At 38.6% G+C, this 18,517-nt stretch overlaps 1 protein-coding gene and 1 non-coding gene across 2 annotated transcripts; one reads left to right on the top strand and one right to left on the bottom strand.

The window, feature by feature from the left end:
- The first annotated feature begins 3,556 nt into the window (after positions 1 to 3,556).
- On the top strand, positions 3,557 to 3,623 carry Smp_tRNA_01978_Gln_TTG.1.1. The gene has a single exon. It is a non-coding gene (tRNA).
- A 769-nt stretch (positions 3,624 to 4,392) lies between these two features.
- On the bottom strand, positions 4,393 to 17,183 carry Smp_210870 (putative inorganic pyrophosphatase; the record flags this gene model as incomplete). Its single annotated transcript, XM_018789522.1, has 9 exons — positions 4,393 to 4,632; positions 8,600 to 8,929; positions 11,642 to 12,068; positions 12,528 to 12,579; positions 14,218 to 14,597; positions 15,788 to 16,134; positions 16,168 to 16,249; positions 16,942 to 17,039; positions 17,073 to 17,183. The coding sequence occupies 9 exons, from the start codon at positions 17,181 to 17,183 to the stop codon at positions 4,393 to 4,395; spliced, it is 2,067 nt and encodes a 688-aa protein (XP_018654957.1).
- Between the last annotated feature and the right edge of the window lie 1,334 nt (positions 17,184 to 18,517).

Genomic DNA, 18,517 nt, shown 5'->3' with positions numbered 1-18,517 from the left:
TACTGCTGTTTCCACAGCTGTTCGTATGTCTTTCCAAGCAACATCTGGGTCAGTCTCGTTTACAGAACTGCCTAGATGTGAACTCAGTTGTTTCTGGAATTCGCATTTGGCTTTCTCGTCCTCCAGTTCAATCCTAATGGGTCTTCTTAGTGTAATTTTCCTGCGTCCATTGAGGCGCAGACAAATGCGCGCTCGTATTAAATCGTGATCAGAGTCTAAACAAGTATTCCAATACGAGCGACAATCTTCTATTGAGCCTCTCCAACGATGACTGATGACAATATGGTCTATTTGAGTCCATCGTTGGTTTGGTGCAGGTGGTCGCCATGTTAGACGATGTCTCTCCTTATGTTTAAAATTAGTGCTTGCTAAAAATAAACGATTGTCTGAGCATAGTTGCAACAGACGATCACCATTATCGGTTCGTTGAGCCGGAATACTAAAACACCCACCCAAATGTCTTTCTGTTTGATTTAAGCTGCCTACCTGGGCATTAAAGTCACCCGCTACGACTACTATGTCTGAGCGCTTAGCTTTCTGAAGAAGCTCAGAGAGTTTTCTGTAAAAGTCATCTTTTACTTCATCATGGCTGCAGTCAGTGGGAGCGTAGGCAGAAACGACGAAAAGGCAACGACGTGTGTCCCTATCCTTCCGAGTTCTTACGGAGCCATTTAGCCGGACAGCACACAGGCGACTGTTAACGGGGATCCATTCTAGTAGTGCCTGTTCTGCCCTTGTACTTAGTGCTATGCCTACACCTGCAAGTCCGCGAGAACTAGCCAACGGGTCGCCAGATACACGGAGGGTGTATTTCGTCGGCTGTCCATTTTGGCGAGGTGAGGTCAAGTGAATGACCACACTGGGATCCTGTATGCGTGTTTCGGAGACACAGCATACATCAATGGTACGAGATTCTAGGGTTTTAGCTAAGGAGGCCTGTTGACCGATTTGACTTAAAGTACGTACGTTGAAGGCTCCAATGTGTAGTTTGGAGCGAGGTTTTAGTAGACCTGGGACAGCGTTTCGCGCTCTAGAATCGTTGGCCATGGTGACACTTGAGGAGGAAACCGTAAGAGGAAGTTTAGTGTTGAAAGTCAAGGTAGAAGGAATAGTAGGAAGTGAAGAAGGAGATTGATTATGAATACAGTGGTCTTGAGTGCTGTTAGAGGTATGAGGGCAGCTACCACTTCCCGGTTGCCCACACCGTGGAAGGGTTCTTCTAGAGGTACCTGAAAAGGAAATTGGGTTAGAAGTGGTCTTAATGACCTGAGAGCGTGACCGCAGTGCCCAAGGGACAACTGCTTGAGGTCGGTCACACACGACCTTTTTGTGGGTAGTTTTTGTGTTAGCTCCGTTCTTCAAAAAAATCCTTACCGCCGGAGACGGATATCCGTGGGATAAGGCGAGGTGTGCATTTTTAGGGTCGACCTTTTCTAACCCCACCCCTCCTTGTGGGAAGGCAGCATCGCTGTCATGCTGGTTGTCTGAAGGAAACACCTTACTGCTGTCACACCTCTGTACAGTCAGCAGTACGACTTCGCCTTCGGACCTTGGGATTGCTGCTTTTAGTCTCACCGCTCTTCAAACGACCTGCCTGTCATGGTAGGACCTCGAAGAACGATTGTTCCAGCCAGCATAGCTCGATTGCTTCATCACGATAGGCAAGCCCGACCACCACGTCAAGGTAGCAGCAACGATCGGGTGGCCGAAAAAAGGGTACCATTCGCCTTTTTTTCATTTATATACAAATAAACTTGATAAGATGCTACCGGTCAGTCAAACGAAATGTACAACCTGGCATGTGTATACATCAGTTTAATTTGTCACGCCCCATCAGCACAGAGAGACGAGATCCTCAAAAAAGTCCCAGAGTAGTGGTGTAGTAACATCACTATTGGTAACAGAGAAGATTGGACATCGAACATACGACTCGAGAAGAAAATATAAATTGGTAAAATAATACAGAAAAATGATGAGCAGTTTAAAAACTTATGAACGAAAGGAAGACAAAGAGTGAATGTACCTGTCCCACTGCTAAAGATTGTGAACTATGTCATACTGTGTCAAGCAGGTCTGTTGGGAAACGGTAAGACTAAATGCAGCAAGCTCATGGTCCGGGAGAAAAGTCATACTGCTAACTCTACTGAGATGAGACAGAAGTAAAGTGCTTCCAGTGGGCAACCAACGATGTCGCCTTCCCATGATTAGGAGAAGAAATATCATTCCACGGTGTGGGAAATCAGGGAATGACAACAGTCTTCATACCTCTAACAACATTAGACATCTTTTAGTTCATGATCAAATCTCTTCATCACTTCTTGATAGGTCTTACTTTATTCATAGATAAAAAGCGTTTACGAGCTTAAAATTATAAGAAGCAATAATATAGGGAAGCATTTAATGACTATATAGTCCTGCTAAACGGTGACTGAAAAATTTATGTAAATAAGAAAATAAAGAAGGTAGTTGAGCAACTCAAAGCAACTTAATCTATGCCATACAATTGGAGTGAGTTTTATTTTCTTTGGGAAGTTTAATAACTAAGTACAGATGAAGATTTTAGGTTTTAGGAGACTTTGAATGAGGGTTCAAACGAAATTTAGAAACTAGGAAGAAAATTTGACTGTGTGAAGTAGTAAAATAGATTAGTAATTGCACTGGTAAAATACTAAGAAGGTAATATTTTTCAGACTCCTTCAGATAAGAATATTTAGTTGCTGAATAGATATAATTAAAGACAGGTGGAGTGAGAATAACTACAGCAATTAATTATATCAATGAGAGGAAGATATATTTACACTACTTTCATGTGCTTTTTATCATTAATTAAAACCTCTAATAATATTGTGAAGCCTGGGCAAAAAAACACTACATTATAGCAACGAGAATTTATGTTCTATCATGACAGCAACCCATAAAGAAACTTACCACATAGAAAAAAGGAATAGAGGTCGAAGCCAAAAAAGCAGAGAAACGAAAGTATAGGAATTTGAAGTTAACCAAGGTGAAAACTTCTTTTTGCAGCCGCTGTAATCCTAGTTACTAATGTAGTTCATTTAATGAATGAAAAGATATCCACGGATTTCCATTAGTCAGTTTTAACTAATTAATTCTTTTTCACATGGAAAAATACAAAACTAACGAATCACTCTATCGAAACAAGATTATTTCAGTCACTACATTTACACATAGTTTGAAAACATATTACATTTTTGTAGAAAATATTGCTATATGACAAAGTTATCTAGATTTCAATCACAATAAACACTTGTCATTCATACTGATATTTAATATAACTTAGCGAATTTTCCACACAGATTACTTAATTCACTATACACAGAACTAATCAATTCAAATTACAAATAATCCTATAATATCTTGTGTAATAACACCATGCTTGTGAATTAAGACTATATCGAGGCAATACGCACAGTATGCACATATGCCAATTAGAGACTGACCAGTTGCAGTCCTAACACATCGATGGGAAGATTCAAACAAATACTAAATGAATTTAAACTTCACCCCATCGCACAAGCAAGTGGCTATCAGGACTCAGTGGCCGAGTGGATAACGCGATGGCGTTTGAAGCGAAAGGTACTGGGTTCGAGTCCCAGAGTGAACATCAAATCTGAGATGCAGGTACGTCCAGCTGACGAGTCCCAAATGGGACGAGACGCGCGTCCTGGATTCCATTGCTATCTACTATCCATCTTTTTTTACAATGCTTGTGAATTAAGGCTATATCGAGGCAATACGCACAGTATGCACATATGCCAATTAGAGACTGACCAGTTGCAGTCCAAAAACATCGATGGGAAGATTCAAACAAACAATACTAAATGAATTTATATAAAAGATTGTTTACGGATTTCAATGAAAATCTTATCACTGATTTTTGTATGGAGAAATTTACTATTGAATATCACTAGTAATAAACAATATTCAGGATGGATACGGAGACAAACGATATAACTAAAGAGGAACCTAAAATATGGATACATTCAAATCAACAATATTCACATTACATTCAAGTGTTGCACGAGCTGAGGTACGAGGTCTTGTCATGGGTAAAGTCAGTCAATAAAACTTATCACAGACAGTTAATTAGTATCTTTCAAACTGTATAACAATTTTACCTATTAATTTGTACGATTGATTGAACAGAAACCGTTTTACTTGTCACATGGTAAAAGAAAGTAATCAGACATTCAAAAACCGTAAAATACCAGTATGTGAAACAGAAACCCAATTGCAAGACTTACTCGCAGTTTTCTAATATTACAAACTCTTATCAAAATATTTTCACACATTTATACAGCTAAATATATTTAAAGTTGATAATCTTGTAAAGTGAAAAAGCGACAGTCATTTTATTTTCATTAACTGGTATTATTTTGTATTTAAATTTTTATATAGAATAAGTGAACAAACCTTATGGCATAAGAATGGTGATAAATGATGAAATATGTATCTTACCTGACCTGCAGCTCCACCCACAACCAATGTATTATCAACAAGGTAAATGAATTGTATAGCTACTCTGCTATCGTCCATGAAAGGGTCAAATACACCTGCCTGACGAAAGGGGGGCCATGCATCGCCATCATCATCAACACCATTAGGATGATCCTAAAGTAAATAGACAAATTGTAAAGATTACTTCAAATGATAAAGCGGTGCGCAAAATCATATGATATTTGACGACAACTGATGATAACAGATTTGTTCTAAATGTCGTACAAATAAATGGCTGTGTTTTTGTAAAGGTAGTCAAACCAACTGAAGTATTTTAGGAGGATGAATCCCGATCATTTAATACTCCATCATCCTAATAAGAATTTTGAAGGGAACTATCATTCATGTAAGAGAGACGGAAAATGTCCTTTAATATTACTGAAATAATTGGTTTTTGATACTTAATGTAGGTATAGTGACCAATTGAAAATAGTGCTTAAAGTGACCCGACCGTTGCTGCTACCTTGACGTGGTGGTCGGGCTTGCCTATCGTGATGAAGCAATCGAGCTATGCTGGCTGGAACAATCGTTCTTCGAGGTCCTACCATGACAGGCAGGTCGTTTGAAGAGCGGTGAGACTAAAAGCAGCAATCCCAAGGTCCGAAGGCGAAGTCGTACTGCTGACTGTACAGAGGTGTGACAGCAGTAAGGTGTTTCCTTCAGACAACCAGCATGACAGCGATGCTGCCTTCCCACAAGGAGGGGTGGGGTTAGAAAAGGTCGACCCTAAAAATGCACACCTCGCCTTATCCCACGGATATCCGTCTCCGGCGGTAAGGATTTTTTTGAAGAACGGAGCTAACACAAAAACTACCCACAAAAAGGTCGTGTGTGACCGACCTCAAGCAGTTGTCCCTTGGGCACTGCGGTCACGCTCTCAGGTCATTAAGACCACTTCTAACCCAATTTCCTTTTCAGGTACCTCTAGAAGAACCCTTCCACGGTGTGGGCAACCGGGAAGTGGTAGCTGCCCTCATACCTCTAACAGCACTCAAGACCACTGTATTCATAATCAATCTCCTTCTTCACTTCCTACTATTCCTTCTACCTTGACTTTCAACACTAAACTTCCTCTTACGGTTTCCTCCTCAAGTGTCACCATGGCCAACGATTCTAGAGCGCGAAACGCTGTCCCAGGTCTACTAAAACCTCGCTCCAAACTACACATTGGAGCCTTCAACGTACGTACTTTAAGTCAAATCGGTCAACAGGCCTCCTTAGCTAAAACCCTAGAATCTCGTACCATTGATGTATGCTGTGTCTCCGAAACACGCATACAGGATCCCAGTGTGGTCATTCACTTGACCTCACCTCGCCAAAATGGACAGCCGACGAAATACACCCTCCGTGTATCTGGCGACCCGTTGGCTAGTTCTCGCGGACTTGCAGGTGTAGGCATAGCACTAAGTACAAGGGCAGAACAGGCACTACTAGAATGGATCCCCGTTAACAGTCGCCTGTGTGCTGTCCGGCTAAATGGCTCCGTAAGAACTCGGAAGGATAGGGACACACGTCGTTGCCTTTTCGTCGTTTCTGCCTACGCTCCCACTGACTGCAGCCATGATGAAGTAAAAGATGACTTTTACAGAAAACTCTCTGAGCTTCTTCAGAAAGCTAAGCGCTCAGACATAGTAGTCGTAGCGGGTGACTTTAATGCCCAGGTAGGCAGCTTAAATCAAACAGAAAGACATTTGGGTGGGTGTTTTAGTATTCCGGCTCAACGAACCGATAATGGTGATCGTCTGTTGCAACTATGCTCAGACAATCGTTTATTTTTAGCAAGCACTAATTTTAAACATAAGGAGAGACATCGTCTAACATGGCGACCACCTGCACCAAACCAACGATGGACTCAAATAGACCATATTGTCATCAGTCATCGTTGGAGAGGCTCAATAGAAGATTGTCGCTCGTATTGGAATACTTGTTTAGACTCTGTCATATGATTTTACAACCTCAAATGGTGTCCGTCAAGGCTGTCCACTATACCCATTTTTGTTTAACTTCATTATAGACCTGTTGCTGGAAATAACACTCTCGTCGACTGAATCTACAGGAATTGATCTCCTACCAGGGGGACCACTAAGCGACTTAGAATACGCAGATGACATAGTCCTGTTTGGTGAAGACGCTGACAAAATGCAGAGTCTTCTCTTAGAACTCAGTAATAATGCCAGGATATTTGGGATGCGTTTCTCCCCCTCTAAATGTAAATTGTTGCTCCAGGACTGGTTTGCGTCAACACCTGAACTAAGGATGGGGAGCGAAGTAGTCGAACGCGTCAACCAATTCACTTATCTTGGAAGTCTGATCAGCCCTAATGGGTTGGTGTCTGACGAAATCTCAGCACGGATTCAAAAAGCTCGTTTGGCTTTTGCCAACTTACGTTACCTATGGCGAAGACGAGATATCCGTCTATCAATTAAGGGACGAGTATACTGTGAGGCAGTTCGTTCTGTTCTACTTTACGGCTGTGAAACATGGCCATTAAGAGTAGAAGATACTCGTAGGTTACTAGTATTTGACCACAGATGCCTTAGAAATATTGCTCGCATCTGCTGGGATAACCGGGTAAGTAATAGTGAGGTTAGACGCAGGGTATTAGGGAATGATGGTAAATCAGTTGATGAGGTCATGAATCTTCATCGACTGAGATGGTTGGGCCACGTGTTACGTATGCCTGAACACCGATTACCACGACGCTCTATGATGACTAGTGTAGGGGATGGTTGGAAGAGAGTTAGGGGCGGCCAAACCAAAACATGGCATCAGTGCTTGAAGTCACTAACTTCTAGTCTGAGCCATGTTGGCAGATGCAGACTACCTGGTTGGGGTCCGCGTGACTATCGTAACCAATGGTTGGAGACTCTGTGTGACATGGCTCAGAATCGATCACAATGGCGTAGGTGTATACACTCTTTATCTTCCCTTAAACTGTGAGATTAAAATTGCTTCATAACTTTCTTCCTTCCTATACTATATCCTTATATACAACCTTTCTTTTTTATACTATCACCACTAAATTAACTACTTCTATGAATCTGGTGTTCATCTTGTTATGCTTACGAGGTATGGCAACTTGGACCGATGCATATATGTGCCTGGTCCTACGTTGTCGCTGACTGACTGACTTAAAGTGAACAGTATTTGAAGCAAGGATTGTAGGGAGTCCGATAATCGAATAAGCAACACAGAATGAAATAAATTAACTTTGAGAGACAAATGAAGGCGAAAAACTCGATAGAATTTTTTTTTATTAGTCCAAATCACTTACCAAGTATAGGTTTGTGTATTTATCCTTGAGCTACATCATTTGTATCAAGACGAGTGACACCACTCGGTTTCTTGAACCAAGGCAAGTGCGGTGGAGTTCAGGCCTGAAATCTATTGGTTCATAAACAATCGTTTCTAACCACTGCAACATCGCCCAATCATCTTACGTTATTTTGCACACAAAATAAAAATACACCTTTCTTAACTTGAATATATCGACTTCAGATTACGATACGCAGGTAATATTCCTCAACGAAAGCTGGAAAGATGATACTAGTTCGATACTCCTAACAGTGTCTCAACACTTTTATCTATAGGACTGGACAAACATTTTGTCATCATGTAATGCAGATTCATTATTGACTGATTGGTCGAGAACATGGGACGCATAATTACTGGAAGTCAAGATGTGTTTTAAACACAATGAATTTATTACTGTGAGACTCTAGAAAGAAACCACTGTATATATGGTTCACGTAAACCAGTTTTTTCTATTTATTGTTTGTAATTTCAGTAAGTGAATCGAGTAAAAAAACAACTGGTTCATACACTTTACCAGGTATTATGCGCCTATGGAATACAAGACCTAAAACTATAGACAAATTTACGCATACAAACCCAAAAAAGGTTTGTAAATAAAAATAAAGTATGAAAAGTTGGAACGATCAAAATTTTAGCCACTGAGGCTTTATAAATATAAATTGATATCTGATGTTTCTGTACACTCGGTGCCAAATTTCTGTGGAATTGTAAGTTCAAATCTTGGCGAATGTTCACAAAGATAACAAATGACCATCTAACAACTTACCAACTGACTGACATCTTCAAATAATATAGCTGTATATAAGGTATAAATGCGTCGAAGGCAGCCTCCTGCACTGAGCCGCCAAAATGCAACAGAACCGTCCTCGTGACCAGTAAGAAGTAAATCATCCGTGTACAGAATATTTCCACCCAAAGAGCTTGTAGACAACCGAGATCCATTAATTAATGCATGACCACCTTGTATTGGCCAAGGGAGAGAGGACCAACCCCCACCTGATGGATTATCTGCAATTGCTCCTCCCCGACCAAAACGTCCTTCAGGACCATAGTAAGCACCGGCAGCTTCAAGATTTGATAGCAAGGTTGAGCTAACCTATTTTGTAGGATAAAATGATTACAATGTACAGGAGTATAGATATTAAATTTAATTAGCAAAGTTTACTGGGGAAGAAAATTTATCACAACATTTTTTGTGATTTTATAAAGACATACTTTATATAAATAAAAACACTGAATGTCTTACATTGAATTATTTGTCCCTCTGTATGTACACTAAAGTGGTAGTTATTGACAGCTGTGATCAATGTTCAGTAAAGCAGAGAAGTCTGTAAGTAAATATTTTTATGCCAGGATATTGTACACAGATAATAACATTAGAAAACTACTTTACAGAAAATACCTCTAGTTTACGTTGATATTAATGATAAACATCCATTACAATAGAGAGACGCATAGATAGGTGTGCATTATTTTTTCGCCACTTTTCTGACATTAACAGCTTTTTGAAATGGTATTTACCCTATATTAAGGTTATTATTAATCGACCTAACAGGGTCTTACCACAACAGAAATGATCATTTTGATTAATTTCTAGGTAATTAAGTAGTGTAAATGACCAGCTTACATCATATTTAGTTCCAGTTAGTCTCGAGGAAAATAGAGACCGGGAGATATGTGCCTCAGATGAAGTTTCCATACTACAATAAGATGAAATTATCAAGACAAAATGGCAAGGCAGTAGGAATAATATTAGTATCAGTAGTCGTAGATAAGACCAGGGATGCGATATATGATTCCAAAAGAAAGAATGAATTTGCGGAATAAAAACTATAAGTCATTTAAGATAGTGCTCGATTCCGAGGAATAAAATTAAATCGACTCTAGTTTAAACATATACAAGCCCATCCTTCCATTAATGAACAATTTTTACACCTTCCGTAATTGGACTTTTCAAACCTGTCACCAAATAATATTAATAATTTTGGAAATCCTATATTTATACTATTAACTGCAGGTCATAAAATGCTATCTTTCTACGATATTATAAATTTTGTGAGTGACGTGCCTCTTTTCCAGTTTACAACGCTACCCTATTCTAGTGTGACAACTTCAACAGATACATAATTATACCGAGTAAAATATCATTTATATCTACTTGTGGACAGACGGATAAGTAAAATGTAGAATGTCGTACAAATCGTATGTTATCAGAGATAAACCAGACAGGACGTACAGCTCACTCGACTTTATGACTGGAAGACGTGGTCTGTGAAGGTAAAAGAGATGGGTAGGTTAAAGGTTTTTGATAATAGGCGTCTTCGGAGCGTTGCTCACGTTTCGTGTAATGACTGAGTGAGGAATGTGAATGTTAGGCAAAGGGTACGTGTGCGAGAGGGGAAATAGGTGTACTTAACCACAGCCTACCTTGACAAACGGCCGTTGCTAGTTCATAAGTAGTTTGGATGAAAGCTAGGGGCCGCCAACCTAAAACGTTGGATCAGTCCATGAAGTCACTAACTGTCGGTTTAAGTTATGTTAGTAGATTCAGATTATTTGGTTGGGGTCTTCGTGAAAACTGTAATCAGTGGTTAGAGACATTTGGTGACATGGTTCAGAAGGGTTCACGATAGCGCAGGTGTATTCACTCTTCCTCATAGTCTAGGATTTCAGTACCCCCTCATGCGCACCTTTTTACTGTTCTTTCAAATGATTTTCTCAAAGTCTCTTCTTTCTTTTTGTCACTGATAATACATTATTTCGATCATTTTTGTTATTTTTATTTTTTCGTGCTAATGAAGCATGGGAACTTTGGCCAACGCAAATCAGTGCCCAGCTCTATGTTGACGATGTTTATACATCTGAACAAACCTATGTATCAATTATAATTATCACAGTCCCCATCAGTATAGTCAGATAAAATCAACGAAAGTTTTTAAACAGAAATTTCAATGAAAATCTCAAGTTTTCATCTAAACTAGGAATAAGCACCTCAGTGAGGGTGTGTAAGTAGTATTTATAAAACCAATAACAATCTATGATTACAATAGTTGTGTGAGAAAAAAGAAAACCACAAAATTACAATGACCATAACTAATGTACGAAACATGGGAAGACTGATACAACCGATCAAATGTAACAAATGAAACATGAAATAATAAAGAAAAAACTTAATATCGTAGCTCAAAAATATTTCTTGTTGATGTTACGAGCACATACATGGCACAAAACCTGTCAGTTATTTAGTCAATGTTTATATTATCCGAATATATATATATATATATATATATATATATATGCTATTGAACATCAATAAACCAGGGGAGAAAAAACAGAAAAAAATCAGTAAAGTACACATTCAATTCCATAAATTCTTGATAGAACTTGACTCGGAGACAAATGTCATTTATTTGAATGGATTTTATCTATTACAGATAACTGTCCTATTGTCTAAATCAAGGAAGGGCATAAAAAGACTAGGCAGAAAATTGAAGTTAATCAATTCGAAATGACACCTTGAACTGTATATTATTGTGATTAGGCTGGAGCTATTATTATTTAGTGCTCTTTATCAAGAAAATATTACTTTCATTATCGGCTAAGTAGTTGAAATTGATAATAAAGTCAGAGGGAATTATTTTCCTATTATCAGTTGAATAAGGTAACAAACTAAATGCAAGTCACAACTATACACTAAAAGAGCAAACGAGTTCGAATTACACTGCATATACATTTTCAAAGGTTATTTGAACCATTTCAACCAAATATATTGCGACCAAATAGATAAGTGGAATTCTATATAGCTTACCTGTGTAATTAAATTGTATGTAGTAAGGGATGTTGTGTGTAAGCAAGTTAAATAGGGGGGACGCATAAAAGGCCAGCCAGAAGTTATAAGATCAATCACAACCATTTCTTCTTCACATAGAAGTACTAGTATTTGAACAGGTCCGTCAACAGAACCGACAGGAACTAAATCAACAAGACTTGATGGTAAGTCCAAACATACATGTTCAGGTGCATCAGAATCAAAAACGTGTATAGGAGGAGCTGATAATGAACTTTCTTCTGGTATTTCATCATCATCTTCAGCTTCAGCTGCCACAGCAAGTCGGGCAGCCACAACACTAGCATTAGCAGCTTGATCAATATTTGATCCCCGCAATATGCTTACAGTATGACGCTCACCATAAGTGGCACGTGGCATCCCACCAACAAATACGGTAATTCCCCCCCTGTTGAGAATAAACAAAATAATGGATAAGATGAATAAATAACATGTGTTCTCATGGAACATTACGACAACTAAACCTAATCAAATCATTATGCCTATAAAGATATGACAAAAATAAGTTTATTATCCATGAAAAACTCAAATTACATCATAATTTTAAAGTAACTTATCATAGCCCTTCTTTCAGAGGTTATACCAACTTCTGTTCTCAATTATTATTCCATTATCTAAACTAACATTACATTGAATGTTGAACGATATAGTAAACTACACATCAATCTATATGACGTCTATAAACAAAGATAATGAGTCTGAAATACAGACAGAGAACAGAGTTATTGGAAGAGTAACGCTTAGTGAACAGTGACATTTTCAACGCTAACTGCTTACAACATTCTGTATCACATTGAATTTTTTCAAGGGATAAAATCTAGCTTGTAAAACTTGAAGGATAACTTACAGAGCAGATGGAAGCCAGAAGACTTTACTGATCAGTTTGCACGGGAAAGGTCCTAACAAAAAAAGTAAATTATTTCAATGTTACAAATAAGAAGTCATAATTCGACATACTAAAGCCCAAGAAATATATTTTCTAAGCTTTAGCGTTAGATCAAGAAAACTCATACTCCAGACACTATTTTCAAATCTGTTAATCGGTCGCAAGATGTTATGTAAAACAGTCAATATTATTTGGATGTTTAGTTCAAATTAGACAGGATTTAAAAAATTATACTACGACTGATAGATGAATGTCTACATTACAGAAGTTAGGGCTTTATTAAGCTTCCATCTGGAGACAGTAATAACAGAAAAACAAGGGAAATCGATGAGAACTATGCATTTAACCACAGAAAACTAATGATTAAGACCTAACTGTCTGAAATCAAAACGAAGAACACGTTGGTCGTCGCGGGAAAACAACGATTGTCCTGATGAATAAATATCCTCTAAAAGGTATTGTGACGAGAAGAATGGTAATGTGGACTTTACTGTCTAGAACTTTGCTTTGTTCTACTTTATATCAGTGAAACATGGCCATTAAGAAGAGAGGATATTTGTAGGTCACTAGTATTCGACGGTATGTTTTCTCGAAGCATTGCTCGTGTATTTTGGGACCGGTGAGTAGGCGATAACAAGGTTAAGCGCAGTGTACTAGGCAAAAATAGTAAATCGATTGATGAGGTAGTGGATATCCACCGACTAAAGAGGTTGGGACATTTGTTACAGATCCCCAACCACCACCTACTTCAAAACGCAATGTTGTCAGGCGTAGGAGTTTTATTTTATTTATTTATTCATTTATTTAAACACATAAATATTGGTACAAGCAAGCACCAGATATATATGCGCCTCACAAATCTCGTTTGATTTGTGTGAGGGCTGTGATACTGCTCAGGTGCCCAGACTGAGGCAGGTGTTTTTCTTAGGGGGCCACACCTCGAGCCTTTGACCTAAAGATCTGATCCACAAGGCAGTGGAGCATCGTGAGGCAATGCATTCCCATGGTAGCCGGTGACCAACAATCGGTTCATACGCCATTTGTTCCCTCAAGATACTGGAGCCCATGTGCACCATTGGTCTGGAATCAGGGTTTTACAACTTCCCTAGGTGAACTTTCCGTGTCCACCAACCCGGTTAAAGCGCCAGACATTCGCTTTTCGTCCTCTCAATTTCGTGAACAACACCCCCGCCACGAAAAGTCAGTGAGTAGGACTTCCCCGGCACAGGCTATATACGCGTGGCCATGTGAGAGTATTTCGAAAGGGAGAGCGGACTCTCCCCACTCTCGGCTATACCAGGGCATTTGGGGGCCCTGAATCCCAAACTCTCCCTACATCTCTTCGTCCCCTTCTCTACACTTGTTTTCTATTACGACTGCTATCATTACCACTTATAGCATTTGGGATTCGTCTTGATAATGTTATCACATGGTGCTAATGCGGTGTAACAACTTGAACCGACGCACATACGTCAGATTTTACATTGCAAATGACACGACACAACATGAATGTGGAAAATATGGATAATCAAATTAAATATCTCTCAACAAAAAGAGGGGCAAAATCAGTGAATATTACTGAGTTTATTAAATGATAAAACTGAATATATGGGAAATTAAACGAGAAGTCATTAGAACTTAGTCAACTTACCATAAGGCATGCTTGGAGCCTCTTCCATTTGAAGCAAGGGTGGTTGAATGGGAGATATTGTTGTTGTACCGAAGCCGATTTCCCTCAAACTCCAAACTCCCAGAGATCCGTCCGAATGCGCGGTCAAGAGACGCATCCCTAATTGGGGTTGATGTGGTGTTTGATTTGACCTATTTGGTTGGCCACTACCACCGCACCAAGCGGCAGCTTCCAAGCCATGTTGCCACGGTAATAGTGCCATAACACGATCCGAACGGAGATCAAATAATAAACTTAGACCAGAATTGTAGCCAATTAATAGCTGTCCAGGAAACCCTGGCCTTTCTGATAAAACCACCACTGCATCTGCCCGCAGACGCTGACGACGGTCAGGTGAAATGCTGGAAAGTGGAAATAAGGGAAACCCAACTGATTACATGAAATGTCGTCATTAACTATCATTAAAAACGCCGATAACTGCTAAAGGAACCGCAACGACTAAATGTATTAGGTTTAAGTCAAAACTCATGCACTAAATGATACTCAGTAACATAAGAAACTTCCGAACAATAAACGACAGCATTTATATGCACATTTTGAAATGATTTTGAAAGTTTGATATCAAACGTAGAGCCAACAACAGTAGGACATACTTAATGCCAAATATCATCACATCTAAAAAGATGCTGTTATGGATTAGCTCAAAATATGTAGGCCAATCTTTATGCATATGTGAATAGCCACACTTGATTGACGAGTTGAATTTATTTATTTACCGGGTAAAGTCATCAGGTCCTTTTGAAAAAAAATGGTTTGTGAGCGTACTTTATTTCAATGCTCCAAAAGAATAGTCATTCTGCTCCGAAAAGTTATACGAATTTAAAAACCAATAACTGGTTTGTAAATTTGGTAGAATTGTTTTATTTTTTAAGAGCTTAAGCACAACAACTTATTGTACTTCATCTTGTTTTAAGGATTTGTATTTCTGCGAGCCCCTTTAAAGAACTAAACAAACTTATTGACATGTGGAAGAGGCCATAAACAAATGTTCGTTGGTCTTTGGGGTTACACAAAACACTTATCCACTTCTTTAGTATCCTCAAAAGAACCACCAGATCTCATAGGTTTTCGGAACGTAAATCTCGTTTGCGCAGAAGGAGCTGTCTTTGCTTTCGTCTTTCCTACATTTAATACGTCTTGACAAAACAGTCACCCCGACTACTTACATTGTTTCGTACTCTAGAACCAACTGTAATGTAATGCTCTAATTATTATGCGAGGGTTCAAACGTCATATAAAATCAGATAGCAGATACCAGAACTCCAGTATTATGAGCTAGGAGTTTATCTTTTGTTTCCGAGATAAATGAACAATCCAAACATGGCCATTTTTAACTTAGCTGGATAAGTGTGATTTACTTTGCAGATATTTAAACTGGCTAAAATTTTCAGTCTATGCCTGAAAAACGAACTACATGAAAAAAGATATACAGACCAGAACTGATAAGGCCAAAAGCCTTCGCTCCATAAATAATAGTTTCCTGATGTGGGTTACCGAAAAGAGAAAAGGTCAAAAACCAGTCAAATCTTACCCATCAAGTATTCGAGAAGGATTAATTGCATCATCAGCTGAAGGCAGACACCAGAATTTCGTGAAATCGTCAGTAGCTGTATTTGTATTTAAACGGACTGAGGCAACCCAGCCATTATCAGTTCCAATCAGGATGCTACGACCGTCGGAAGCGTAGCATAAAGCAGTGACGTGACTAGTTTCCTCGTTATTGTTGGAAGAACTTGGAACTCCACTTGGTAAAGACTTTAGCTGACTTGTAATCCTTTTGAGACATGATCGTTGAGTAAGTTGACTAGATGTTTGACTGACTGAAGTCAACTCCCATAAATACATATCATCTGAATCAGTTAATGTAACCAGTTTTCTCTAAAACAGTTATATATAATATAAACTACTTACACTGCCAGTCAAGAAAACCACTTGAATATACTGAGCATTCGTTTCATGTACAGCGGAAAAAGATATTCCTGGTTTCCCGTATCTTTTAGAGCGTTAAGGAATTGTATTTAAACAAGGATTTAAGGATCTAAGAACTCGACTTTTCAAGTGAGAATTAATACTTAATGACATCACAAATAAAACTTGTTTACGTGTTACTTACTTTCTCGTTAATCTATGGAAATGAGATTCGAAAATTTTAGGACATGTATTTCGAACACTCGTGATGAACCTTAATAACACACCATAAGTATTTTGCAGGTACTACTAAAATAAGCCATTGAATATCGTTTCGACGAAAACCAGCCGAAAATGATGGGTTCATCAGTTACAAGGGCAACTTTAAAAACAGCCTGCATAAGTTATAGAATGCAGAGAAGTGAAATGTATGATACACGAACGACCATAAAATGGACTTGAAGTCTTCGACAGAACCCAAAATATATAAGACTACTCGTACCTGTAAACCTACTGCTTTGGAAGGCCCAATCTTATTCACATATCTTCAATACTTTCGGACTAAGAACAAGCTAACACAGAGAATCCGGTGGATAAAACACTAAAAAACAGGCTGGCAAATATCTCAGTATTTGATATATCAGATTAATGAACCACAACAGTGAAAGGACTTGGTACGACACAATAAAATATCTAAATGCACGGCTTTTGATATGAACGCGCAACTTGATTATGACTTAAAAGGCAATAAACTGGTCAGTGTATCTAAAAGGATACATATAAATGTTGCCATCACGCGTAAGAACAGCTAACATGTCGATAACAGGGTCATAAGCAACTGACGTAGGTTTAGAAGGAAATCCGTAATCAGAGCACTAAAAATATTATCAATAGAAAGTTCTCCTTACGACAGCAACCCTATATCTTGACCCCTGTACATCACAAGGCTCTTCTTTTTTACGAAAAGCAGGGAAATGTCCTGGAATCCTACGGAAGGACTGAAAAATCTTTTGTGCCATAGATATTTACACCCAACGTATCACGCGCGGTACAGCGACAGACAAAGTTAGCGCTTTAATCCTTCAATTCACGTTATATATTGCAGAACTATTACTCGTAATTCCTAAACCTTAGAAAATCTTGCCTCGTCCTAAAATTGTTTTAAAAATTCCCGGACGGTATTACAATCGTAAGATGTTTACAGTTTGAACCCATAGAAGTTAGCATGATCAGATGAAAATCTAACTAGAGTCCCTAAATTATACTTAAATCTCAGTTTTCACCCTTCCGCCTTCTTCAAACCTCCTTTTAGTGTGATTTTGTTACCTTGAAAAAAAGTGTAGTCATACTGTATATAACAGAGATAAACAGCTGGAAGACCCCAGTTACTAAATTCCCAGTTTTTCGCGAATACGAATGTCATAAAAATAATAGTTCAATCACCTTTTCGAAAAGATCGTCTCAACAACCTCACTTTGTCCTAATCAAAACATAGTTTCCTCCCTAACAGACCTTGTGGTACAAAAATATTGACTGCCTGTTGTACATGGACTTTTTCAGTAGATCACAACGATCAACTGAAATTAGGCCTCTTAGACTCCTACAAAGTGTCCGCTTGGCTTGACTTCTGGATTTTATGACAAAAACCTTGAATATCCCAAGAGAAAAAGTTATTGTGTTTAAGCTGAAATCCATAGGTAATAGTTTACATCTGACAAAGTGGTTTTCAGGTTACATAATGAGGGTAACATAAGCCATTAGAACTCTCTCTACCTTGTTTCATTAGCCTATAATGACAGTCAAACCACCTTAAGGGTCCAGCCTAGGGCTGCTCTTTTATTGTTCAGTAACAACCTACCTAGAACCCAAGTCCCTAAACTCTAATGTAAATAAGTGCTTTTATGATCACTAGGGAGTTAAGAGGTCCTGCTGTCACCTTAGAATTACAAAATGACTCATTAAGGATACACGATTAAACCATCATAAGGCTCCTCTGTCTCAACATTATCAAAAGCGGAATGCGAAAGGTTAGTCGATTTGATGTGTTTACCTAGAACATTTCGGGTTATTCATTATCATATTGTCATATTATCATATTGAACCCGAGCATCACCTTATGTAATGCTTCAGCAGCCTGTTTTCGTCAAGATTTTGTGGTTAATATGTAGAATTATGCTCTAATTTGGTATTAATACTACTATAATAATAGACGCAATCCCAAAATTGTAGATTTGTCATTAGTTGACTACCTAGTCTTCAAGATATTATGTGGAAGTCACATTATTGCCTACACTAACTCTTCCTATCGCAACCACCAGAAATATGACGTCTAGCATTTCTGAAGAACACATTT

This window comes from Schistosoma mansoni, chromosome W (assembly GCF_000237925.1).
Source record: "Schistosoma mansoni strain Puerto Rico chromosome W, complete genome".
Classification (NCBI taxonomy): domain Eukaryota; kingdom Metazoa; phylum Platyhelminthes; class Trematoda; order Strigeidida; family Schistosomatidae; genus Schistosoma; species Schistosoma mansoni.
This window is presented reverse-complemented; position numbering and strand designations above follow the sequence as displayed.